The 25,594-nt window shown below is 44.8% G+C and overlaps 1 protein-coding gene across 6 annotated transcripts in view; it reads left to right on the top strand.

Annotated features, from left to right (window-relative positions):
* The window catches only part of GATAD2B (GATA zinc finger domain containing 2B), an 82,773-nt gene extending 59,859 nt beyond the window's left edge, over positions 1-22,914 (top strand). For 3 of the 6 annotated variants that reach the window (XM_068252429.1, XM_068252431.1, XM_068252430.1), the window contains exons 3-11: positions 3,337-3,466; positions 6,346-6,477; positions 7,512-7,643; positions 7,738-7,908; positions 8,484-8,799; positions 12,006-12,211; positions 15,174-15,275; positions 16,767-16,884; positions 20,934-22,914. In XM_068252429.1, the coding sequence (XP_068108530.1) occupies positions 3,337-3,466; positions 6,346-6,477; positions 7,512-7,643; positions 7,738-7,908; positions 8,484-8,799; positions 12,006-12,211; positions 15,174-15,275; positions 16,767-16,884; positions 20,934-21,067 (1,441 nt within the window). In that variant the 3' untranslated portion in view covers positions 21,068-22,914. The remainder of the gene's footprint in view (positions 1-3,336; positions 3,467-6,345; positions 6,478-7,511; positions 7,644-7,737; positions 7,909-8,483; positions 8,800-12,005; positions 12,212-15,173; positions 15,276-16,766; positions 16,885-20,933) is intronic. The other 3 variants (XM_068252434.1, XM_068252433.1, XM_068252432.1) reach the window with 3 other exon arrangements.
* Positions 22,915-25,594: the final 2,680 nt, after the last annotated feature.

The raw sequence follows: 25,594 nt of genomic DNA, 5'->3' as shown, positions 1-25,594 counted from the left end.
CTCATTGAAGCAATGAGTGTTTATCCCATTTCATTACCAGCTTTGATCTGGCCCCAGATCCCTCCTAAAATCTCATTGACCCAACTACTTCCCACTATGAAATTCACTCTACAAATATGGCGGTCAACTGTAAAAACAGCTCACCTTAGATCCCTCATATCCCCATTATATCCCATATTGGGAAACCCGGCCTTCATTCCGGGAATGTCAGAAGAATTCATGGGAAGATGGTACAGTCTTAAATACACTAATTTTATGGAATGGGTGGACTTATCTTCTGGAAAAATCTTGACTAAAGAAAAAATAGGAGAGAAAATACGACTAAACACTAAAACTATTATGGAATATAACCAAATTCACCATCTACTGAAGTCTATTTCTAAAGGAATTAACCCACCGTATACTTATACCCCCTTTGAACATCTATGCAAAATCAAAGGACACCAAAAGGGTCTTATCTCTTCGATTTATAAGTTACTTCTAGACAAATCTGGTACTATCAAACCTAACCATGCATACATGTCCAAGTGGGAACAAGCTCTGGGCCATACTATAAGCCTAGAAGAATGGCTCTCTATATGGGAAAATGCTAGACTTACATCCATGTGCACACATGTTAAGGAAAATATTTACAAGATACTATTCCGGTGGTATAAAACCCCTGAGGTATTGTCTAAAATATATCCTGAAGTCACTAATAAATGCTGGAGGGGATGTGATCAATTGGGCACTTTAGAACATATATTTTGGCATTGCCCTATAATACAACCTCTATGGACTGATATCCAAGCTTTAATATGGAAAGTAACAGGAACATCAATTCCCATGGACCCCATATATATGTTACTGGGTAAACCTGTTCCCAAAACAAGAAAGAACCTCATGAGATTGATCACACATATCTTAACCGCCACTAGACTGTCCCTAGCCTCATATTGGCGCAATACCTCTATCCCTAGAATGCCTGAAATTATTGCTAAAATTAATTGGACCAAGCTGATGGAATCTTTAACAGCTAGACTCCGGGATACAGAATCCAAACATGATAAAATATGGGATCCATGGGAAACCTTCTTTCTGAACTATGAACCTCCATGATACAATAACACTTTAGATACTATAGACCCAGCCTAACTAGGACCTTAGGCCAACTTTAAAACAATCCTACAATTGTAACAAACGTAATATGCACTCTGCTCTTCTTCTCTGGGACCCGATTTTTCAACCGTATAGAAAAAACTTATATCTAAGAGGACAAACCTAATAGCAATATATTCCCTGCCCTTTGTCCCTTACCTATCCCTCCCTTCCTCCCCACCCATATCCCCCCCCCCCCCTCACCCACTCCCTATCCCCCCTCCTAGTTTTCCTCCTGTTAAATGTTATGTTATGTTACAATATAAACAATAACATGGTTTATATGATGTCATTCAGTAATAATGCTAAAATTCTTTCTACAATGCACCTTAAATATGGAACCTAATCTTACGCTGCAAAAAAAATACTTGACTTGAGCTTTTAATGTGCTTACTTATGAATACAACTTGTTCTGAATGTATATACTATGCAACTTTATTCAAATAAAAATTTGTGTTGAACAAAAAAAAAAAAAAAGGTTCAGTTCATAGATTGTAGATTCAGACACTAAAAGACTGTCATTCAGCTGAGATAATTAAACGCTAAACCTAATTTTTTAGCTTTTAAACCAAAAATAAAACTGGGATTCGTAAAAAAATAAAAATCATTATTTAGGAGGCGGATGAAGACAATTGTTAATCTAATCAGTTTAACAGTTCAGGTTTCAACGAATATTGGACAGATATCCTGCAGTTGGCCGGGGTCCAAATGACATTGTTCCAGAGCATGCGCATGCATGGTGTGAAATGTCACTTTTGCTTGCCTATGCATTTGTTGCAACTTTTATCTAGCGTGTGTATGGACCCTAACCCTACCTAATACATTTAAAGTGGACCTGAACTCTTGCACAGGAGAGGAGAACACAGAGAAAGCCACCCTGTGGCCCAGTGCACACTAAAACCGCTAGCAGATCCGCAAAACGCGAGAGGTTTTTGAAGCAGATTTCAGAGCGATTCTAGGCATGTGTAGAGAGGTTTTCTAAACATGCCGAGCGTTTTTGGGAGCGTTTTTGTGTAGCAGATTATAGTATTGTTACAGTAAAGCTGTTACTGAACAGCTTCTGTAAGAAAAACGCCTGCAAAACCGCTCTGATCTAGCGTTTTTCAGAGCGATTTTCCACTTTCCTATACTTTACATTGAGGCAGAAACGCATCTGCAAACCGCAAAAGTGCTGCAGGAGTCACGTTTGTGGTTTGCGAAAACCACAAACCACCGGTGTGCACCAGCCCATTGAAATGCATTAGCCAAGCGTTTTCCAAGGCGGAAGCGGTTTGCGGATTGCTTCAAAAACCGCTTGGTGTGCAACAGGCCTGAGTGTGTTTATAGAGAACAGCCCATCTAATTCTCCCTTATCTGCAATTAATGAGCTAGTGTAATTTGAGCTGTCAGCTCTCTGCCGAGTCTGCCGTGTTGAAAGCTAATATGTAAACAAAGGAGGTTAACCCGTTCTGTGCTCCCAGAATACCAGGAAGTAACTACACTGCAGCATCTCAGTAAGGGCTCTATAAGCTGTAACAAGGAATTGTTGTTCTTTAAATGTTATTATGCTGTTGCTTATCTTTTAGAGCAGAGAGAAAGTTCGGAGTTCAGGTTCGCTTTAACTGACACTTATTCTGCTGATACTTGTTTATTAACTTCTACTTTAGCCGGTGTAGTCCCCTTTGTAGTAATTTCTCTGAAGCAATAGCATCAAAGCCTGGCCTGATAATTATACAGGACAGGTTCAATTAGCCTCTCGTAGTCATGGAGGAGTATTTGTTGTCCACCGATGGTGTCTCTAATTTTTAACAGTGTGGGGTCCAATTCTTTCTATGCCATCCCCCCCCACATTTCTAACAGAGCATGAGGTGGAGGTTATTGGGCATAGAGTCGTGTACCAAGAGGCTGCGGACTGGAAATCTTGCTGATTTTGATTGCGGCAGGTGATCTAATTTAGCTTACTGATAAGAACTTGTTTCTTAGGGCCTGAACCCACTAATGCAGTTGTGCGCAGTTGTGTCCGCTTTTCAGCAACACATCAATATTACAGATGCTGAAAAGCGGACACAACTGCATTAGTGGGCTCAGGCCCTTAGAGAAGGTGTCTATCGGATGCTTGACAATGCGCAATGGTCATGTGATTCATGTCATGTGACCTTTGCCAGCAGGTGTGATCAGGATTCACCATTTTCCTGTTTTCCTCTCTTGCTCTGGTGACAGTGATCAGGACCGAGCCGGACTGACCCCCTCCCCTGACGTCATCGTCCTCTCCGATAATGAGGCCTCCAGTCCACGGTCATCCTCCCGCACAGAAGACAGGATAAAGGTGGCCAACCTGGAGATGTTCAAGGTAGGAACTCTGTAATATTTAGCTATAGGGGCTTATCAGTCTTAACAGGGCAGCGAAGTTGCAGTATACTTAGCAGTTGGGATGCTCAACCTGTTAAAGGAACGCTATCGCGGAAAAAGTAAGCAGTTCAAATCTGACAGGACCGACAGGTTTTGGGCCAGTCCATTTCCTCATGAGGGATTCTCAGGGTTTTCTTTGTTTTCAGCAAAAATTCCTGAACAGCAGTTTAACTGCCAAAATAGTGAGATACCAGCCAGCCTCCCTACACACTTGCAGGCTATTTTGTCAGTTAGACTTTGCAACTGCTGTTCAGAAAATGCTGTTGAACAAAGAAAATCCTGAGAATCCCCCATGAGGAGATGGACTGCCCCAAAACCTGTTGGTTTTGTCAGATTTTAACTGCCTACTTTTTTCGCGATAATGGTCCTTTAAAAGACCACTCCAGTGAAAAAAGTAAGCAGTTAAAATCTGGCAGGACCGACAGATTGTGGACTAGTTTATCTCCTCACAGGGGATTCTCTGTTTTTTCTTCTGTTTTCAAAAGCATTAACTGAACAGCAGTTGCAAAGTCTAACGTGACAAAAAAAAGTGTGCAAGTGATTAGGGAGGCTGGCTGGTATCTTACTGTTTTGGCAGTTAAACTGCTTTCAGTAAATGCTATTGAAAACAAAGAAAACCCTGAGAAACCCCTATGAGGAGATTGACTAGTCCAAAACCTGTTGGTTCTCTCAGAATTTAAAGGGGAACTTCAGCCTAAACAAACATACTGTCATTAAGTTACATGAATTATATTAAAATAGATAGGTAATATAATCTCTTACACACCCTGTTTAAAAAAACAAAACAAAAACAAAAACAAAAAAACAGGCAAATGTTTGTGATTTCATGGGGGCAGCCGTCTTTTTTTGGTTGAAAGGAGGTGACAGGGAGCAGGAGACACAGTTCCAACTGTCCTGTGTGCTGATCACCCCTCCCAGCTGTGCACACGCTAGGCTTCAAATCTCAAATTCAAAATTTAGAAAAAAAAAATTGTGCCAAAACAGCAGAAGGAGAACATCAGAAATCCCATCATGCTTTACACAGCATCATGGGAAAAAATGTTTTATTCTGTGCCGCAAAAAATGAGGCTTGGGTAAGAAAAACAAAGTTCTGATGCTGTGAAACTGTCAAAGAAACACCTTTTCAGTGCTGCTGAGTAGATTTTTAGTCTGGCGGTTCACTTCAACTGCTTACTTTTTCACTGGAGTGGTCCTTTAAGGATTGCAGGGTTTGTAAACTGATTTTTTTGTTCAGGTGACAGAGACTTTGGCTTCAGTTCATAAAGGGCTTTCCGATTACCAAAAAATCAGGTCGGTAAAATGCCACATTCTGTATTTTTTACTTTTTTTATTATTCATAAAGATTTTCACAGATGTGGTAAAAGTTTGGTAATTTACTGAAAAACATGGCTGCAATTCACAAAGACCTGTTGTGTAAACAATAGAGCAGCTGTGGAGTAGGTCTCTGTTTTTGTTACATGATGTTCAGTGGAGGCGGCAAGGGTACCCTGTTCTTTTTCGAAGGTAACAAAGGCAAGCACCCTGGCCTTGTGTGGAGGCAGCGAGGCCACCCTGGCCTTGTGTGGAGGCAGCGAGGCCACCCTGGCCTTGTGTGGAGGCAGCGAGGCCACCCTGGCCTTGTGTGGAGGCAGCGAGGCCACCCTGGCCTTGTGTGGAGGCAGCGAGGCCACCCTGGCCTTGTGTGGAGGCAGCGAGGCCACCCTGGCCTTGTGTGGAGGCCGCGAGGCCACCCTGGCCTCGTGTGGAGGCAGCGAGGCCACCCAGGCCTCGTGTGGAGGCAGCGAGGCCACCCAGGCCTCGTGTGGAGGCAGCGAGGCCACCCTGGCCTCGTGTGGAGGCAGCGAGGCCACCCTGGCCTCGTGTGGAGGCAGCGAGGCCACCCTGGCCTCGTGTGGAGGCAGCGAGGCCACCCTGGCCTTGTGTGGAGGCAGCGAGGCCACCCTGGCCTTGTATGGAGGCAGCGAGGCCACCCTGGCCTTGTGTGGAGGCAGCGAGGCCACCCTGGCCTTGTGTGGAGGCAGCGAGGCCACCCTGGCCTCGTGTGGAGGCAGCGAGGCCACACTGGTCCTGGGTCCAGATCCGAGATGAAAAACTAACTATAACAAGTAACTTGTCTATATATCTTATCTAAAGTTTAGATCATTTACACAGCAAATCTAGTTGCAAACAGCTTCAACAGTTTGATTATTTATTCATGTGATATGAGGGCAGCCATGTTCTGTTTGTGACATTGTCATAGGCTGAGGGCTGGAGATGCTATTAGCTTGCCTGTGTGTAAATTCATTCCCCTCTCCTCCTCCCCTCTGCCTCTGAAATCAATGGCTAGTAACACCTCCCCCTGCCCAGACTGAGCTCCCATAAGCCCTTGCTACAGTGCCAAGGCACAAAAGGAACTGTGGGCGAGGCTTGTTTAGTTTATAGGGAATTAAAGTATTAAAACAAAAAAAAAGTGTTTGGCTTGAGGAATGCCCTATGAACAATAGGAAAGGAACACAATTATGCAATGAGTAAAAGTTTATCTTGGATCCACTTTAAGGAGCTGTTCACGTTTTCGTTCTGAAAACCATTGGGCAAGCAGGTCACTGGATTTCAGTTTTTGTGGTTAAACTATGTTTTATAGATACTTTCAAACTCTTGCTTGAAATGTAGAAGACTCCCAACCATGACTGCTAAGGTGTGCAGAATGCTAAGAACTGGGCAGCAGTATATATTTGCTTTCCCAACAAGTGACCCACTGTGACACAGTTTGGGCGAGAATGAGCAAGTGGAAAGTAGATAGAGCGGCTTGCTTTGTGTCTTCTAATGCAGTTTCTTATGCAGGGTAAGACCATGGAGGAGCGCCAACAGTTCATAAAACATCTGAAGGAAGAGCTACGATTGGAGGAGGCCAGACTGGTGCTGCTGAAGAAGCTGCGTCAGAGTCAACTGCAGAAGGAGAACGTTCTCCAGAAGGTGAGTGGAGACCCCAATGTTTCTGTGCCACAAAAAGAGGACAACCAAACTAACGCAGATTCACCATGGGTGTAGATGAGTGCAAGCAACACAAAGGTCCTAAGACTACCTACATTTTGATGAAAATATTCCCTAGTTTATCGGAGTATCATAACACAGTCTGGTCACTTGATGAAGGTCATCCTGACCAAAACGGGTTTCCACCTAGGGAATATTCCTATTGAAATTCAGGTAGAGCCCCAGGGCTCTGGATACCAATACTTCACCTGTTGGCCAATGTATGCATAAGCAGTGTATTCCACTTTGGCTGATTCACACTGCACAGCTGCCCCCACTGTATGTGGGGTCAGTGGATTTATTGCATTTTGCAATATGCGGCCAGAAATAGATGTCATTTTTTTTAATGCCCTCTTTCCTGGGCAGTACCAGGAGGTAAAGCTCACCATAAATGGCTCTTGAGAAGACTTTTTATAAGCCAAAAATGTAGATACTTCCCTCAGGAGAGGGAAGACTCTGGATCCTACAGAGGCTTCCCCTGTTCCTGCGCTGGAACCCCTGAAGGTCTCCAGAACTCGTCCGCACTGCGTACTGTAGTAACATGGAGCCACCTGTACAGTGCGGGAGAGCTCCGTTGACAAGCGATTGTCCACTGATTTCCTGGCACTCGAACCGTGAGAAGGAGGGTGACTGGGAAAGCCTCAAGAGGAACCAGAGGCTTCCCTCTCCTGATGTAACTATTTAAGTTGGGACCTTTTTTTGGCTTCAGAGTCTCTTTGAAGCTGTTTCAAGAGGTAAAGAAAACTTTTTTTTTTCAGCATATTTCTCCCTTTGCCTAAAGTACTGGTCTAGCTCTGGGAAGCTCTGTGTATACTATTACCATCGCACAGTGCGGTGTCCTCTTACTGCAGAGTGCTCCTCTCCTTCACGGCTGATGTTCTAGCCAAGTATCCATAGAGCTCGGACATGTGACCTGTGATATCACTTCCTGTATTCTTGACAAGTGACCTATGAACCTTGCCTGATGTCTGTTTCAGAACCCTGTGGCCCAGAATGCCGCTACCATCGTACAGCCATCTCCCACTCATGTTGGACAACCCAGCCTAGCAAAAGCCCCATCGCGGCCGGGGGCTCCTGGATTGGAGGTGCAGAATTTGAGGAGCCTTCAGGTATGGGTAATCTCTCAGGTGGATGTTTTCTGTCATGGTTGACGCCCATGTATCGGTAGTTGCACTTTATTAACCATCCTCTTCCTATCTCTAGACTCACAGTGTCATTCGGTCATCCTCAAATGCCCCGTTAACCCACATGATGATGTCGCAGAGAGTAATCGCCCCCAATCCCACCCAGCTGCAGAGCCAATGTGTGCCACCCAAAGCCAGTCTGATCCGAAACAGCGCGCCAAGCATGACGCAACCGCTCAACTATCCACAGGTTAGTACATTCTTCTGCTTTGACTATTTCAATTAGAAGAACAAAAAGCTTACATCTCGGGTCCAATGACCATCATGGACCCCGGCTGTTTACCAGTGCTTTTGCACATACAAAATACAGTGCTGCCTCCTCTTCAAAGCAAGTAGCAAAACTGGTGGGTGAAGGGGAGGCAGTGCAAACCAAAAACAAGGGCCACAATTCACTAAGATCATACAGGTGAAAACTTATCACCACACATCAATCAGTATTTTAAGTGTTAATTCACTAAAGAAGCTTGCCATATTAACATGTAGGGATACGCTTTTACAGTGAGTGTTATCTTATCACGCCAGTCCGCAAGTTATCACCTCTTTAGTTATTTTTACATGCAGTAGATAGTGAGGGGAGGAGCACACGCAGGCAGGATGTAGCTCCACCCATCCTGCTGCCAGAAGGATTAAAGGTAGCCTGTGTAGTACAGCGAGAGAGAATATAATATATATATATTGCTTGGTCTTTAGTAACACTTAATGACAGCTCAGGCCAGGTGATAATTACTCACACACTTTACACTTGCATTCCTCTCTGCTCCACAGCAATCCACCTCCTCTATCCAGTGCCAGCGCAGCAACTCATCGGCTATGTACATGAACCTAGGCTCTCACCTGCAGGCGGGCTCTGTGAACCGAGTGTCTTCCCCTCTGCCCAGCCCCAGTGGCATGCAAGACCCCATCAGCTCCCAGGCTGCCGCCAAACTGGCCCTGCGCAAACAGCTGGAGAAAACGCTGCTTGAAATCCCCCCGCCGAAGCCCCCTGCCCCGCTGCTCCATTTCCTGCCAAGTGCTGCCAACAGCGAATTCATCTACATGGTGGGCCTGGAGGAGGTTGTACAAAGCGTCATCGACAGCCAAGGTAGGACAAAACTACAGCCAGAGCCATATCAGCCCCGCAAAACATCTGAGGTCTGCAGGGCTCCTAAAGTGTCAGATGTCCAGTTCACCCTAGTTTTTAATTATTTTATGTTTGGTGTGCCTCGATCAAGGTGGCCAAAATTAAGTGATTAAGATGTGGAATGCATTACCACAGGAAGTAGTTATGGCAAATTCTATATCTGCATTTAAAGGGGGCTTAGATGCTTTGCTTGTGTTGAAAGACATCCATGGCTATAATTACTGGGTAATTCCCAGTGGTGTTGATCCAGGGATTTTATCTGATTGCCATCCGGAGTCTAATAGGATTTTTTTCCCTTTAGGGGCTAATTAGATCAGTGTTCCCCAACCCTGTCCTCAAGGCCCACCAACAGTGCATGTTTTGTGGAAATCCACAGAGGTAGATAATCAGCTCTGCTGAGACACTAATTACCCTACCTGTGAATGTTTGTGATTTTCTGCAAAACTTGTACTGTTGGTGAGGCTTGAGGACAGGGTTGGGGAACACTGCATTAGATCATGCCTTGTAAAGGATTTTCGCCTTCTGGATCAACAGGGATATGTGAGGGAGCAGGTCGGTGTTGTACTTTATTTTCTGGTTGAACTTGATGGACGTATGTCTTTTATTCCAACTCAAATAACTATGTAACTATGCAGAGTAGGATGAGGGAAGCCTCTTCAGGATTCAGAGGCTTCCCCTTCTGAGGTAAGCAGGGGCACTTTTTTTTCCCCTTTAGGTACTCTTTAAATATATAATTTGGCCAGAAACGCCCAAGTTTTTGTATAAGACCGAATATAGCAATTGCAGAAGTAATTTTTATTTTAAGGCTAAAAGGCTTTATTTTGTGTTCTGTTTTTTTCTTTTTATTTTTTAGGCTGTGTCACATGATTATGCCTACAGAAAACTGATGAGGCACGCTGGGAGAGAACTACATAATCAATTTGCAGTGACCTCTTGCCTGTCATGCTAGTCTGCAGCTGCCTGTAGGCATAATCATGTGACCACAACCCAGGACAACTGAAAACAAAAGCTTTCTGGCTTCAAAATAAGGGGAAAAAAAACCTACTTTTGCACAGTGGTATATAAGATACTACAGGATATGCAGGTTGTCCAGTATAGTCATAGTATATGTGGTGATTGTAGTTTCACTGTCAAATTCACCTCCACTCCATATTTTTTTTCTTTTTTTTTTTTGAAAGTTATGAATCACCAGTGAAGACATTTATAAATACACTGAGGGTGCACCAAGCCTTCTGCACTCTTTACAAGGTTAAAGTGTGACTGCCGGGCCTAAAATCAAAAATCAATTCTTTATTTTTATCTGGTAAACAACTAATAAGGATGCTAACCAGGCAATCCAAAAGTTAAAATCACTATTACTTTTCTTGTTTATAAATGATCATTCCCCAATTTACCTGACTTATTTGGTACACAAAAGGGAAGTTGCAGGGCATGCTGGGTTGTCTTTTTTTACTTCTGTACTTCCCCTCAGACTTAACTAATGCAGCCTGATTGGCTGAAGCCTCTTTCCCTCCTGTGTTCCCCTCCCACACCTCTGTTCCTCTCTGATTGGCCAATATTTCTCATGCTGAGACAATGCACTTTCTATAGTCTAGGGCAGGCAATGCATACACAACCATGCAGAGGAAAGTAAGGGAGGAAATGACATCAGGATTGGCTTTAAAATAGCCGCAGTTAAAATGGGAAATGCTAAGAATGGTGTTCTCTTTTTTTACTGTAGAAAAATCACTAAAATTAAAATGTGGACAGTGCAATACATGTTATGTAAGTAGAGCAAGTATTTATCTGCTTATATTTGTGTTTTTTTTTTCTGAGATAGTATGGCTGACAGCTCCACTTTAACCTCCTTGACGGTTATCCCGAGCTCAGCTCGGGGTAACCTGCGCAGGAGGATTTCTCAGGCCCCGCTGGGCCTATTTGCATAATTCTTTTTTTCCTACACGCAGCTTGCACTTTGCTAGCTGCGTGTAGTACGCGATCGCCGCCGATTCGCCGCTACCTGCCGCTATATGGTAGAGGAAGAAAGCCCTTAAAAAATAGCACCTCCCACAGCAAAATTTGAAAAAGTTTAACGAAAATCTTTATTCAACATTGGGTATATTAATAATCACAGTACTGATGATTCAATAAAGAAAAAAACATTTAAAAACCATGCAAATATTCCAACATGATCCCTGCTGCATATGAGACAATCACTCTAAATGCAATATATTGTACAATGACACAATGCTGCTGTCAGATATAAAACCCCACAGTAGGCTCAATATTGAGCCCAACAGGGGGAGAACCCGGGTTCAGTATACAACCTAATGTGATGCAGGACCAATAAACTACACATGTGCAATGAAGAAAAAAAACAAAACACAAATAAATCGCATATATAAGATTAGGAAATAAAGTGCACAATTGCTATCCAAGTATACAGTATTACTAGTGATAAGATGCCTAGTAAAAAATTAAGGCAAAGGAGCAGCCCATAGGAAAAAGAGCATAAAGTGGAGTAGTGCAAAAAAATAGGAGATACTTAGCCCAGAAATGAAGTCAATCTCAGCAGCACAGCAGGGAACAAGGAATCCCCTCAGAGGACAAGATCCCACTAGTTCCGCGAGAGTCACCTCGCTTTATCAAGGAGAGAGGATGCAAGTAAAGCCACCATAGCAGCCTTTAAATAGGAAAGAAAAAGGAGGGAACACCCATAATCATCATTCATTGCCTGCAAATAATGCCAGGAGTGAGAGAGGGAAAGGAAACCAGCACATCCTGGATTCATAACCAGCTTGGAACACAAACCAGAAGTGATGTAATAGTCACAGGGTGCAGCAGCACCAATCACCAGAGAATAAGGCAGCAAACAGTGTAGTGAGACAGAAAGGAGGAAGAGGTTCAGAGATTTCCAGGTATATCAGCTACTATGTTAAACCCTTCCATGCCACACAGCACATTTATGCAGTTATATAACATAACATTCTTGATGACCACAATATACACTGTAAACCCGCCGCGTTTAAAAAAATAAATAAATTTAAAGAAAGTGCGGCGCTGCCTCCTTGCCGGATTTTTTATACCGGCAAGGAGGTTAAGAAGATAAATGCCGAAGTGGAACCTTCATTGTTGTAAAGCAGTCAACTTGGCAGTGCTACCTTACTTATCCTCCCCTTTATCTGTAGCAGGCAAAGGATGCCCTTCTCTGCTTCACATGGACCCATTTACCTGTGCTCAGTGCCGCACCGACTTCACGCCTCATTGGAAGCAGGAGAAGAGTGGCAAGATCCTGTGTGAGCAGTGCATGACGTCCAATCAGAAGAAAGCACTGAAAGCAGAACACACCAACCGGCTAAAAAACGCCTTTGTGAAAGCCTTGCAGCAGGAGCAGGTGGGTGTGGAGGGGATTGGTGGGGAGGGGAAGCCCCAGGCTCAGAAGGAGAAGGCTGGTATGTTTCCTTGTGTTATACCTGCTACACACAATACTTTTCCAGTTCAGTCAACTGTTTATGGAGTGAGACTCAGGCCTGAGTACCTGCCTCTGCCTTCACTAAGCTTCTGCCATTGGCTAAGTGCCATCATGTGATATTGATGACTGGATAAGTGGGCACCACGCTAAGTAAAGTTGGCCAATGAAAGCAGCTTAGTGGGAAGAAAGGTACTTTAATAACGATGACTGACCTGGGGCTTCCTCCAGCCCCCTGCATCCGTCCTGTGCTCTCACCGCAGCTCCAGTACATGTACTGGACACCTATACCCCTGGTTACATATACTGGGGTCATCTATAACCCTGACTACATATAATGGGCACATATACCCCTGGCTACATATACTGGGCACATATACACCTGGCTACATATACTGGGGACAAATACCCCTGGCTACATATACTGTGGACATATACCCCTGGCTACATATACTGGGGACATATACCCCTGGCTACATATACTGGGGACATATACCCCTGGCTACATATACTGTGGACATATACCCCTGGCTACATATACTGTGGACATATACCCCTGGCTACATATACTGTGGACATATACCCCTGGCTACATATACTGTGGACATATACCCCTGGCTACATATACTGGGGTCATCTATACCCCTGACTACATATACTGGTCACATAGGTCACATATACCCCTGGCTACATATACTGGAGTCATCTATACCCCTGACTACATATACTGGTCACATAGGTCACATATACCCCTGACTACATATACTGGTCACATATACTGGTCACATATACCCCTGGCTACATATACTGGGCACATATCCCCCTGGCTACATATACTGGGGTCATCTATACCCCTGGCTACATATACTGGGAACATATACCCCTGGCTACATATACTGGGCACATATATCCCTGGCTACATATACTGGGCACATATATCCCTGGCTACATATACTGGGCACATATACCCCTGGCTACATATACTGGGGACACCTATACCTCTGGCTACATATACTGGGGACTACTATACTCATGGCTACTTATATTGGGGACACCTATAGACCTGGCTACCTATGCTGGGGGTACCTATTTTGGGGGAACTGCTGTCAGATTATCTGCATTTTTGGGGAACCGCTGTTAATAGACTAAGTGTATTTTGGGGAACAGCTGCCAGATTATAGAACTCAATTGAGTCACAATATATCAATACAAAAAAACGTTTTATTTAACTCCACTTAGTGCAACGCGTTTCGCAGGTGTGGTCCTGCTTCATCAGGCAAACAGGAGTATAACTCAATAGGTCTAGATGCAGAAGTGAGCGCCTCTGTTCACAGAGGCGCTCACTTCTGCTTCTAGACCCATTGAGTTATACTCCTGTTTGCCTGATGAAGCAGGACCACACCTGCGAAACGCGTTGCACTAAGTGGAGTTAAATAAAACGTTTTTTTGTATTGATATATTGTGACTCAATTGAGTTCTATATTTTTGAGGGAGGTAAGTCCACCTGAACATCCCCCTCTTTTAGACGGTTTTTAAACATTTTTATTCTACTCTGGCGCCTCTGTACACCAAGCCTTGCTGAAATCTTGATTCCACCCTCGGTGGAGGGGTGCTACCCCGTTTCCTATCTACAGAGAGCGACATCTTAACCTGAGTGGGGTCAGGTTCTAATACTCCCCACCTGCATTTGAAGTGGTTGCCTATGGGTAACCCATGTTTGTGAGTATATCTTAATATTTTGCTTTAAACCACAACCAACTTAACAATACTACACCATATTGGGCTCTCGATTTCTCTTTGTTCTTCCAAGCTGCCAGATTATGTGTATGTTAGCGGAACGGCTGGTGCCAGATTACGTGTATTTTGGGGAACAGCTGCCAGATTATGTGTATGTTGAGGGAACGGTTGCTGCCAGATTACGTGTATTTTGGGGAACTGCTGCCAGATTGTGTATGTTTGAGGGACCACTGCTGCCAGATTATATGTATTTTGGGTGTTACGTGTATTTTGGGTGATCCGCTGCCAGGTTTCGCATATTTTGGGGAACTGTTTCCAGATTTTGTGTATGTTGGGGGAACTGCTGCTGCCACATTGTCTATTTTGGGGGAACCACTGCCATATTATCTGTATTTTGTAGGTACTTCTACCAGATTATGTGTCTTTTTGGTGAAATGCTGTCAGATTACATCTAGTTGTGGGGGGATACACTACGGCAGAGTTCAAAATTCCCCGGCAGACCTTTTACATCACTGCTAAGGTCATGTACATTTGGCCCCACCCATGGCCACGCCCACATTATGTTTGGCCACGCCCATTTTTGGGCCCCGTGCAGGGCGAAGGGGTTTTTAGGGTGAGTCCACTCACCTCTTTTCCCAGGACTAGACCCCTAATGTGGCTCTATGAGGTAGGACTTGAAACTAACTCTGGGTATTTTAAGTTTTATGCCATAAAGCCACATGAATCCATGCCATGCACTTATGAGGATCACCCAGTCTGAAACGGCCTGCATGCATGTTGGATTATTATGGCTCTGTAATATTAACAAACTGACACATCATTGCATTCCAGCGGTTCTGGAGGTGTGGCTAACTTACAAGGACAACAAAGGATGATTTGCATATTCAGCAGTGAGGCATTGTGGGAGACCTCATATGCTCACTCCAACCTGAATTATCGCAAATACCTTCTGTTTTAAGAAGGCATTTTACTTTTTCAAATATCCCAAAAATGTACTGCTGGGTTAATTGGTTGTAAACTGGCATCAGGCTATGGTAGGGCTTTGTTTTGAGTGCCCACGAGGGTCATTTAAGTGAATTGTTCAACATACTCTGTAATGTGCTGCGGACCTGGCATAGTAATAATTGTAATCCTTTTGTCCATGCTGCAGGAGATTGAGCAGCGGTTACAGCACCAGGCATCCCTGTCGCCCGCCACCCCTCCCACCGTTACCAAGCAAGAAAGCATCATCCGACATCACTCCATGAGACCGGTAGGTGGCAATGCATGACCATACAGCAGAACCTCGGTCATCTGGCACCTACAGGGATTAGGAAATGCTGGATAAATGTACCGTATTTTCCGACCTATAAAATGGAGAAAAAAATCCCTGCCTCTTCTTACAAACGTGCACCGATACGACCTGACGCAATGTCGGGGACTCTCTGCATTGTCCCCATGTGTCGTCCTCTCCTTGTGTCCCCTCCGAACGCATAGCTGCAAGCAGCAGCATGACTCTCCTCATCCAACAGCTCCAGTAGTAATCACAGACCTCTCTGCTCCTGCACTGCTCCCCTAGTGCTGGCTTCTGCTGATGATGCAATCAGGAGAGGTCTGTGGTCGCCGGTGGATGAGGCGAGCTGTGCTGCTGCTGCTGCTTGTAACTATACATGTGCATTGGAGGGGACACACAACGTACAAGGGGAACACAATAATTAGGGGAGAACATCTACAAGATGCTCCTGGACCAATGGACGGATCAGGTTCACTATATTTTTTTCCCCTGTTTTTTCCCTGTAACCACCATGTCAGGTCCACAGGCTTTCACCCCCCAGTGGCTGGATAGTGTACTGGTTTAGGGCTCTGCCTTTGACATGGGAGACCAGGGTTCGAATCCTGGCTAGGTCAAGTACCTATTCAGTAAGGAGTTCAAGGCAAGACTCCCTAACACTGCAGGGTGGCCTCCTGAGCGCGTCCCAGTGGCTGCAGTCCCAGTGGCTGCAGCTCTTGAGCGCTTTGAGTCCGACAGGAGAAAAGCGCTATATAAATGTTCAGATTATTATCAGATTATTAGTGACCAGGCTATTTTTTACAATTTAGTGCTCTGTAGCATTACTAGCTCGCTGCAGAGCTATACAACTTAGGTGAATCCACACCCCCCCCCCCCCTTCTCTGCCCACCATCAGAGATTTCCGTTGGTGGGCTCTGATCGCTGTTGCCATGATTATTATTTTTTTTTTTTTATTAATTTGTGTATTTTTTTAAATAAAATTCTCTGTTTGTATATATCTTTATTTCCTCCCTCCCTAGCACCAGTCATGGCCAGTCATGGCGATCCTCTCTCATAGGCATGGCGATCGCTCCTGAGCCTCTCCAGGGTAGATTGCAGCGCTGCACAATGTAAATGGCCGTTTCACGTCTGACAGTCTGCTAGTGGCGATCACTGCTGGTAGACTGATGATGAAGCGGAGCTCCCTCACTCAAAGGGGGATGAGTGCAATCCCCTGTAAAACCCCGCCCCAGGACTTGACGCCTTTCCGACGCCTGTGCACCTTCCCGACGCCTATTGGCGTTAGGCGGTCAGGAAGAGGTTAAACCTAGGTGCATATTATAGTCCGGAGTGTCTTATCTTCTGAAAAATATGGTGGTTTCTGGTTGTTTGTGAGTTACTATTAAATCAGATCTTGGCATCTGTATTTGAAAATGAATGATTTCGGCATGTATGAACCCCGATTTTTCTCTTGACTGTGTTTCTTTTTTTCAGCAGGCCTCCCAGCCGCAGAGCGCTTTACAGCGAGGAATGCCCACTGCCCGCTCCATGCTCTCCAACTTTGCCCAGGCCCCACAGCTGCCCGTGGCAGGGAGCTTGCTCGGCATGCCAGGTATGGAACCTCCTCCTAACATGTTGCCTTCTGCCTACATGCTTCTCCGGGAGTCTGATACACACATGACCGGTCTTTAAACCCCACCTAAAGCCTTTTTCCATAGGTCTGGATGGAGTGAGAAAGAATAAAGAGTAACACCTGTTTCCAACTGCCAAGCAACCAACATCTCCCTCTGGGCATATGTATGACTGTAAAAAAAAAAACTTTTAGCCTATAACATTGTTAGGGGGTGTGGTTATAGATAATGGCAGTTGGTGCTGGCTGTTTTATTTCATGTCTGCCAGTACTAAAGATGATGTCCTGGAAATATCAATCATTTCTTGATCTTTTATTTTTTAATTTCTCACTCTGCAATGTATCTATTATTCTCCCCACCACCCCGAAACATCCCCACCCCCTCCCCCATAGTTCCTATTTAATCTCCCTGGCGTTCAGTTTCTGCTGCATTCCCATGCAGATAATGGTTCCATTTATTTTCATGGAATTTTTGCCTGTAAGTTACCAAAATGTGCCAAGCAAGGGTCTAGAATACATTCCGAGTATAATAAAAGGTTCACACAAAATGTCAAAACAAATATTACTTCAATTTCCTTTTTTGCCAAGCCACAGTTTCCCCGCTGTTCAGCTTTTTGGCAGAAAACATGCAGTTTTTCACCTACCTTTTTAACCACTTAACGACCGCCTAACGCCCATAGGCGTCGGCGGGTCGTTAGTAGTATAGCATGGAAACGGCCGCTCGAGACTGTCTCCGTGAACAGTGATCGCGGCTCGCACGCATAATGTAAACATGCGGGGAAGGAATCCCCGCTGTTTACATCACACGCCGCTGCTGCGCAGCAGCGCCGTGACGTAGATCGGCGATCCCCGGCCTCTGATTGGCCGGGGATCCCTGGCATCTGATAGGCAGAAGCCTATTCTATCAGGCGCAGGACGGATATCCGTCCTGCGCCGCACAGAGGACATGGGAGAGGGAGGTAAGCAGAGGGAGCCCGGAAAATGCTGCGGAGAGGGGCTTTGAGGAGCCCCCCTCGCAAATCAGTAGTAGCCGGCGGCGATCAGACCCCCCCTGCAGGACATCCCCCTAGTGGGGAAAAAAGGGGGGAAGTCTGATCGCCCTGCCTTTTACCTGATCGGTGCTGCGGGCTGTAGAGCCCACGCAGCACCGATCATTCCAAAATCCCCTGGTCCTTAAGTGGTTAAAATTTGCGTTGTGTGGGAAATTTGGCATTCGCGTTTAAAGGACCTCTGTCGCGAAAATCTTACAATTTAAAATATATGTAAACATATACAATTAAGAAATATGTTTCTTCTGGAGTAAAATGAGACATAAATTACTTTTCTCCAATGTTGCTGTCACTTACAGTAGGCAGTAGAAATCTGACAGAACTGACAGGTTTTGGACTATCCCATCTCCTCCTGGGGGCTTCACAGGGATTTCTTTATTTTCAAAATAGCAGTTGCTCCGTCCAACTGCAAAAAGTGTGCGGTGAGCAGGGAGGCTGGTCAGCATCTTTGTATAAATCTTTTTCAGGGAGGGTCATGTTGAGAATCCCCCATTGAGAGATGTACTAGCCCAAAACCTGTCAGTAATGTCAGATTTCTACTACTTACTGTAAATGCCAGCAACATAGGAGAGAAGTAATTTATTGCTCATTTTACTCAGGAAGAAATTGTGAGGAAACGCGGAAAAGCCGCCATCTCTCGAGGTGAGGCGGCTGTTTCCGCGTCCAGCATGGCGTCACAACGCGGAAAAAACGCCGCATGGGCAGTGCGGCGGAATCCGCATTGGTAACGGCGGAATATACATCAGAGGCGACCCCCGCATTAGATACATTGCAAAACAGTACTGATGTGGCTGGGACTGATAGTCCACCAAGATTCAGACTTACACGCGCGCGAGCACAGAGGCAGAGTTTAAATAGCAGTTAGAAGGGTGTCGGCTGACCAGCTGGGTCAGCTGACAAATTCCACTGCTCCCATTGGACCAGCAATTAGGGAGGTCCTGGAAAGGTCCTAGAGTATATATACTGCTGGTTGTTCACTTGCTCCTTGTCTGGCGTTGCGTTCACATATGTGGGAGCACCCAGATCCGTAGTTAGATCCGTTAGTGTGCCGGGACCAGCTGGAGCTGTAATCCTACACTAAGCTAGATTCTGTTGATAGCTAAAGTACTAGTTTGATTGTGATTATCTGTTATGACTTTTGCCTGCCTTGACTATCCTCCTGAACTCTGATCTTGCACCTCGATATTTCTGATACTCTGTTGCCGAATCCCGGCTCGTTCCTTGACTCTGCTTCTGCCTCCTGATTTTGTACCCCGATATTTCTGATACCCCGTTGCTGAACCCTGCCTGTACTTTGACTCTGCCTTTGCCTCCTGATCCTGTACTTTATCTGTCCGTGTGTGTACGACCTGGCTTGTCCGACCTCGAGAACCGACCTTACCGTTAGAGGCGGTTCCTCGCTCTGTTAGCGATCCTACCTCCTGAGGGTCACTTTCAGATATCCCTTCCTACTGTCAGTCTGACTCCTCCCGTCTTGGAGAGCTCAGGTCTGCGGAAGGAATCTGTACAGTACTCCTTACTGCATTGAGGCCTTGTCCTCTTTGTGTTACAGTTACACCAAACACTTCACTCTACTCAGGTGATCAGAGGTTAGTTTGTATATCGGATTATCGGTGAGACTGCAGTTCACTTATAATCTGGTATATATCTGTATTTCCGGTGATACTGCAGATCACCGGTAATCAGATACTCTCTGCGCCCACCGATCGTTACAGAAATGTACTTCTTATTTCTATGAGTTTTCAATTTTAAGATTTGCGTGACAGTTTCTCTTTAAAGAGTAGGCAAAAACGTACGTATATTCTTAGGTATGACCTCTTTCAAAGGGAAGGGCAAAACCACAGAGTCCTCTCAGCAGGTGATCCACCACACCCAAATTGACTACACTTTTCTTTAGGAAGAGGACTATAAAACGGCCATGATGCAATCTTGCAGTAGAAAACTTTGTTCCAATTTATTGACATCTATGAAAAAATAGACCATAAAAACGGGTTATAAATCCGTGAAATTTTATGGTCTAATTTTGTATTTTTGCATATGTGTCAATAAAGTTGAACGAAGTTTTGTACTGCAAGATTGCATCATAGCCTTTTTATAGTCCTCTTCCTAAAGAACAGTGTAAAAACGTCCATATGAACACAAATGTTAATGCGAAAAAATGGAACCTTGCCTTGGAACTGCAGGACAAGCCTGACTTGTCCATACTGTTTTTAGCCAGCTTTCCCTGGAAGAGTCAGGCTTCTCCATACCGCCAGGGGTGTGAGGGGTTGTGACTCAGACACTGATGCCAGATCATCAACAGGACTGCCAGGCAACTGGTATTGTTTAAAGCGGATCTGAGATGAAGAACTAACTATAACAAGTAACTTGTCGATATATCTTAGCTAAAGTTTAGATAGTTAGTTTACCCAGCAAATCTAGCTGCAAACAGCTTAAGCAGTATATGATTACTTCTTCCTGTGATACAATGGCAGCAGCCATGTTCTGCTTGTCGTCATTACACACAGGCAAGCTGCTCTGCATCTCCAGCCCTCAGCCTGTGAAAACTCCACTCCCCTCTGCCTCTGAAATCTCTGGCTAGTAACACCTCGTCCTCCTTCTCCTACCCAGACTGAGCTCCCATAAGCCCTTGCTACATAGATCTCAGAGTGCCTAGGTGCTGGTGAAGCTGTGAGTGAGGCTTGTTTAGTTTATAGGGAATTAGGGTATTCAAACAAAAAAAAAAGTATAGGTCTTGAGGAATGCCCTATAAACTATATGTAAGGGGCACAATTATGCAATGAGTAAAAGTTTATCTCGGATCTACTTTAAAAGGAAATAAATATGGCAGCCTCCATATCCCTTGCACGATGGGCTCACTTTAATTGGTAGATGAACCTTTGTACTTGCACTGATTTGAAATGAAATAAATGTCATGCTTGAATGGTGTATGCTAGTTTAGAATAAACTGGTACTAACCCTCGTCTTCTCTCTATCGCCTAGGCGTGAATATTGCATACCTGAACGCAGGAATGGGAGGTCACAAGCCCGTCACCTTGGCCGACCGTCAGCGAGAGTACCTCCTGGATATGATCCCTCCACGGTCTATATCGCAGTCCATCACTGGACAGAAATAGCCACTCCAAGTGTCCCCCTTCCCCCCAAATTACATCTTCACAGAGACTGGCGGACCTATCCGAGGCCTGAGATGAGCCAGTCCCCGCCCCTTCCTTTCCCCTCCCCCTCATCCAGAGCAGCTTATAAAGGGTCAGTGTTTGTGCTTGTTTTGTCCCCCAGACTGGCTTCATTTTATTATTTTTTTTATACCTTTTTTTCTTTCCCCTTTGCTGGTGCCACGTGTGTGATATAACTTTATTTGGAATTCTCCTCCTCCTCCTGGTGGACATTATGAGGCAGGGGCTGGCTTACAACCCTGCCAGTGACCTAGGATACCCCCTGACGGGGAGGCGGTGCTATTCTGACAGTTGCCATATCCCAGGGGAGGGGCAGCCCGCGGCGACGCCAAGCCGCCACCTTTCTTCAGACGCTCTGCAGTGCAGAGTATTACTCTCCGTTAAACGGAAATAAAAGAAAAATAAGGAATTCTCAAAGTGTTTCACCTGCAGACCTCCTCCGGTTGTCCTGCTAACGCCACCGCTCACCACGGGAAGCTGCGAACTACGCCTGTCCAGGATTCGTCAAAATCACACGAAAGGCGACCCTTATTTGCACTAAGCGCGCCCTTTGCGCCACATAGCCGCTGGACGATTGAAAAGCAGCGACCACGATTGGCGCAACCAAGCACATCCGGATGGTAAAAGTCATCCTTGGAGTTCGGCAGGCTAAATGTTTCGGTCGCCCTGGACTTAAAGGACGGTGGATGTCATGCAGCGCACCCTGGTGTTCATCGCAGATAATGCAGTGTTTGGCAGCTCTCAAATGGGGTAAGACCCCCAAGGCTCCCCCGGAGTGCCACACCTCTTTTGTGTTTACTGTGTCAAGGGGACGTGCACAGTATAAATATGCCCCAGTTGTGTTACAGAAAAAAAGACTAAGTATGTTTAAAAAAAAAAAGCACTTAAACCATTATAAGGAAATCTACGCTGGACTTTTTAATTTTTTTTTTTCTGCAAACTTGACCCGTTTCAAGGTGATGACATGGGGAGAAATTATCAGTGTTAATTTAGTGGTATTGTGCCTAAAATCTCTTATCCCTCTCTCTTCCTACCAGAAATTCCCAAGGAAACTTAAAGCAGAACTCTGCATTCACCCTCTCCATTCGGCTTTTAAACCAGTTCTGCGCCATCCGCTGAACTCAGTATTACTGGGTGGCTGTTGTAAGTGTGGTAATTCCCTAGGTGCCCACTAGGAGACATCATCACAACAGGTTTCTGGCCTTCAGAGACCTTGACCAAGCATTTTTAGTACCAGTCACATGGCCATATTATCCATGTATCATTATTAAACCATCTACAGTTATTTACACAGTAGAAAACACTGTGTATTGCCGTCTTTTTAACTGCCAAGTGCCTGTGCAGAAAACTGGACGTTTAGCTCCTTTCTGTGCGGGCCTCTTGCCCTTTGTGTCTTAACTGAGAAAGTTAGGAAGAGGTATCCCATGATGCACTTGACGCCTCCTTATCTGTCAGCATGATGCGGGACGGTAGGGTGCATACACCAATTTTGTGGGGGTGTTGGTTGCGGAGCTTGGCACTGATTGGAGTCCGACAGTGGGCGATAAGCTGATTTGGAGGCCATTGTTACAAAAGTATTTTGCACGTACATATTGAATTTATTAATGTAAGGGGAAAGGTATGATTATTATTTTTTTTGCCCAGCATTTAACCCCTGACTCACTGGAAGAAAGTTCCTCCTGTTCTCAAAGCACATGTTTCACCAATATTCGCAGACACACTCGCCCCTTTCAAAAAGACTTTCTTGCATCTGAGTTGCTCTGTACCTCATTAAACTGTGTTTAATGCTGCTTAATATGTAAATTGCATTTTTTTAAGGACCCCACTTACCCTAAGGATCCCAGAAAAAGTTTCGGCCCATGACCACTGGACTTGTGACATAGTACCCATCATCAACCTTGCTCAGTTTAGCAGCCTATTAATTTGCAGATGTATGAGGGGTGGGGTCTTGACTTGTGTAGCATGTACTGATAGTGAGAGGGGATATAGCAGCCACAATAATCACAAACATTTAAAGTGCAACTAAACTCAGAACTTACTCTCTTCTTAAGTCTTCTTAAAGGAACACTATTGATTAACATATTTTTTTCAAGTCCTGCTAAGTACTGGTGTATACATTTGAATCCTTATGTTTGTTTACTGTTATCTAATCCCTTTCACGCTTCTCTGAAGGCAGTCTTCTCTAATCTGACACCAAAGCCAGCCATGTGGGGAGGGGGAATTCCCTTCACAGTGCATCATTAATCCTGTGTGTGCAGAGAGCTCAGTCAGAGACAGGCAGAGATTTCTCTCACAGAGAGCAGAGGAAATGTATCTTTTGTGCAACATAAACATCTGTAATTGTGTGTGGTAAACCTGATATATGAAAACAAATGCCTGTCAGGTAACTCAGCTGCAATATTACACTGTTCTTAGCATGTCAGACTGCAGAGATGCACCTATGCAAATGAGACATTCCAGACATAGCTAAAATCTACTCACAACGAATTACAGCTTTTGCCTCTGATATTTAACATGAAAAGTAGGAAAATGTTTACACAGCTACTTAGACATTATTTGTAGTTTGTCATTTTAGAACACATGGTTCGATAGAGTTCCTTTAAGAAGAGTAGAACCCAGTAACTACAGCAGAGTCCCCGGTATACATGTGCTTGCCGGTAGCTTGTGCAACTGGCCGAAAAAAGCACGTACCTCCCCCTTCGTGCAGGACAAAATTCTCACCGAGCCTCCAGCGACGTCCCGTAGATCCTACAGGCAAAAGAGGGCTCTTCAAGGAACGATGTGCTTTTATTGTTCCAATGCACACATATACTACACACCAAATCGTCTCAGTCGACGATCGTTTCGGGGGCCAATCAGGTCCCCTTTATCAAGGCATAGGCAGACAACATATACAACCACCAGTGTGAACAAACCCCCTATATACAATAAAGATACAATTGGTGTAACACCCTAACTGCTAATCGGGCAGACTTTCACTCATGTCAAACAATTCAAAATCATTGGTGGAATGACCAGTCAGCTTCCCTGTCAAGGTAGTGTATTGCGGGACAGTAACCTCTGCAGCAGACACAGCTCTGAAAGTGGGCGTGGCCAGTGCGCTGATGATGGCTCTCTTGTCCAATAATAGTCCATAAAGAGTCCGGTGGGTCTGTTGCTTAGCACAACCTATGCCGGCGAAGCTCCGGCTAATAGGATCATGCCACCAAAGCAACCTGTGTGGCATGGTGGCATGATCCTATTGGCCGGTGCTTCGCCGGCATAGGTGTTGCTAAGCAACAGACTCTGGACTCTCTATGGACTATTATTTGACAAGAGAGCCATCATCAACGCACTGGCCACGCCCACTTTTTAGAGCTGTGTCTGCTGCAGATGTTACTGTCCCGTAATACACTACGTTGACAGGTAAGCTGACTGGTCATTCCACCAATGATTTTGAATTATTTGACATGAGTGACAGTCTGCCCGATTAGCAGTTAGGGTGTTGCACCAATTATATCTTTATTGTATATAGGGTATTTGTTCACACTGGTGGTTGTATATGTTGTCTGCTTATGCCTTGATAAAGGGGACCTGATTGGCCCTGAAACGATCGTCGACTGAGATAATTTGGTGTGTATTATATGTGTGCATTGGAACCGTAAAAGCATGTTGTTCCTTGAAGACTGTGTGCGGATCCCTCTGTCTGTCCTTGCCTGTTGGATTATCGCTGCTAAGGGTTCCAGCACTGCTCTACTAAAGGTGTGTGATTCTTTCGATTGAATGGTCCTGTAGATCCTGGTGGCTTTCCGGACTCCTTCATGCCTGACTCCCGGCGTGTCATCTGACCCATGCCACGTGACAGCCCAGGAGCCATGCACGGACGCTAGAAAGCTGCCAGAGCTACTGGAGGCTCCGTGAGTATTTTGTGGCCATCCCCACCCCCCTCAAAAAAAAAAACAGTCGCCGTTATACCCTCATAACAATTTTCAACTTTCCAGTCATTTTTCCGATCGATTTTCATTTACGTCTATGAAAAAAACGATCGGAAAATCGATCGAACTTCAGATTGGACATGTTGGGAATAATGAATCTGAAATATTGTATGGTGTATACCTAGCATAAAAGAGGCCTTGTCAGGGCAGCTGTTAAGGGAAGCCAGACCTGAACTGATTAATAGCTGCCCTGATAGTTCCCCTTCGACACAAGGTGTTGCACCAATACCAACCACCCCTCTAATGCAATGAGATCCTCTACCACCCCCTTCCCCTTAGTGGATGAGAAGTTCTGGTTTCTTTATACAAAGTATAATAATTATAAGGTCAGAAAACGTTTTTTTTTTTCGCTTCCAATTCAACAAGTTTCCATTCTCCATGTAAAAAGGAAATCTCTGGACATGTTTAAAGTAAAAAAATAAATAAAATACAGAGAACGTTGTATATTATGTATAAAAAGAAAAAAACAAAAAAGACAAGAACTGTCAACAGACAC

This window comes from Hyperolius riggenbachi, chromosome 9 (genome assembly GCF_040937935.1).
Source record: "Hyperolius riggenbachi isolate aHypRig1 chromosome 9, aHypRig1.pri, whole genome shotgun sequence".
Classification (NCBI taxonomy): Eukaryota; Metazoa; Chordata; class Amphibia; order Anura; family Hyperoliidae; genus Hyperolius; species Hyperolius riggenbachi.
The sequence above is the reverse complement of the archived record's forward strand: the minus strand, read 5'-3'. Positions and strand labels throughout refer to the sequence as shown.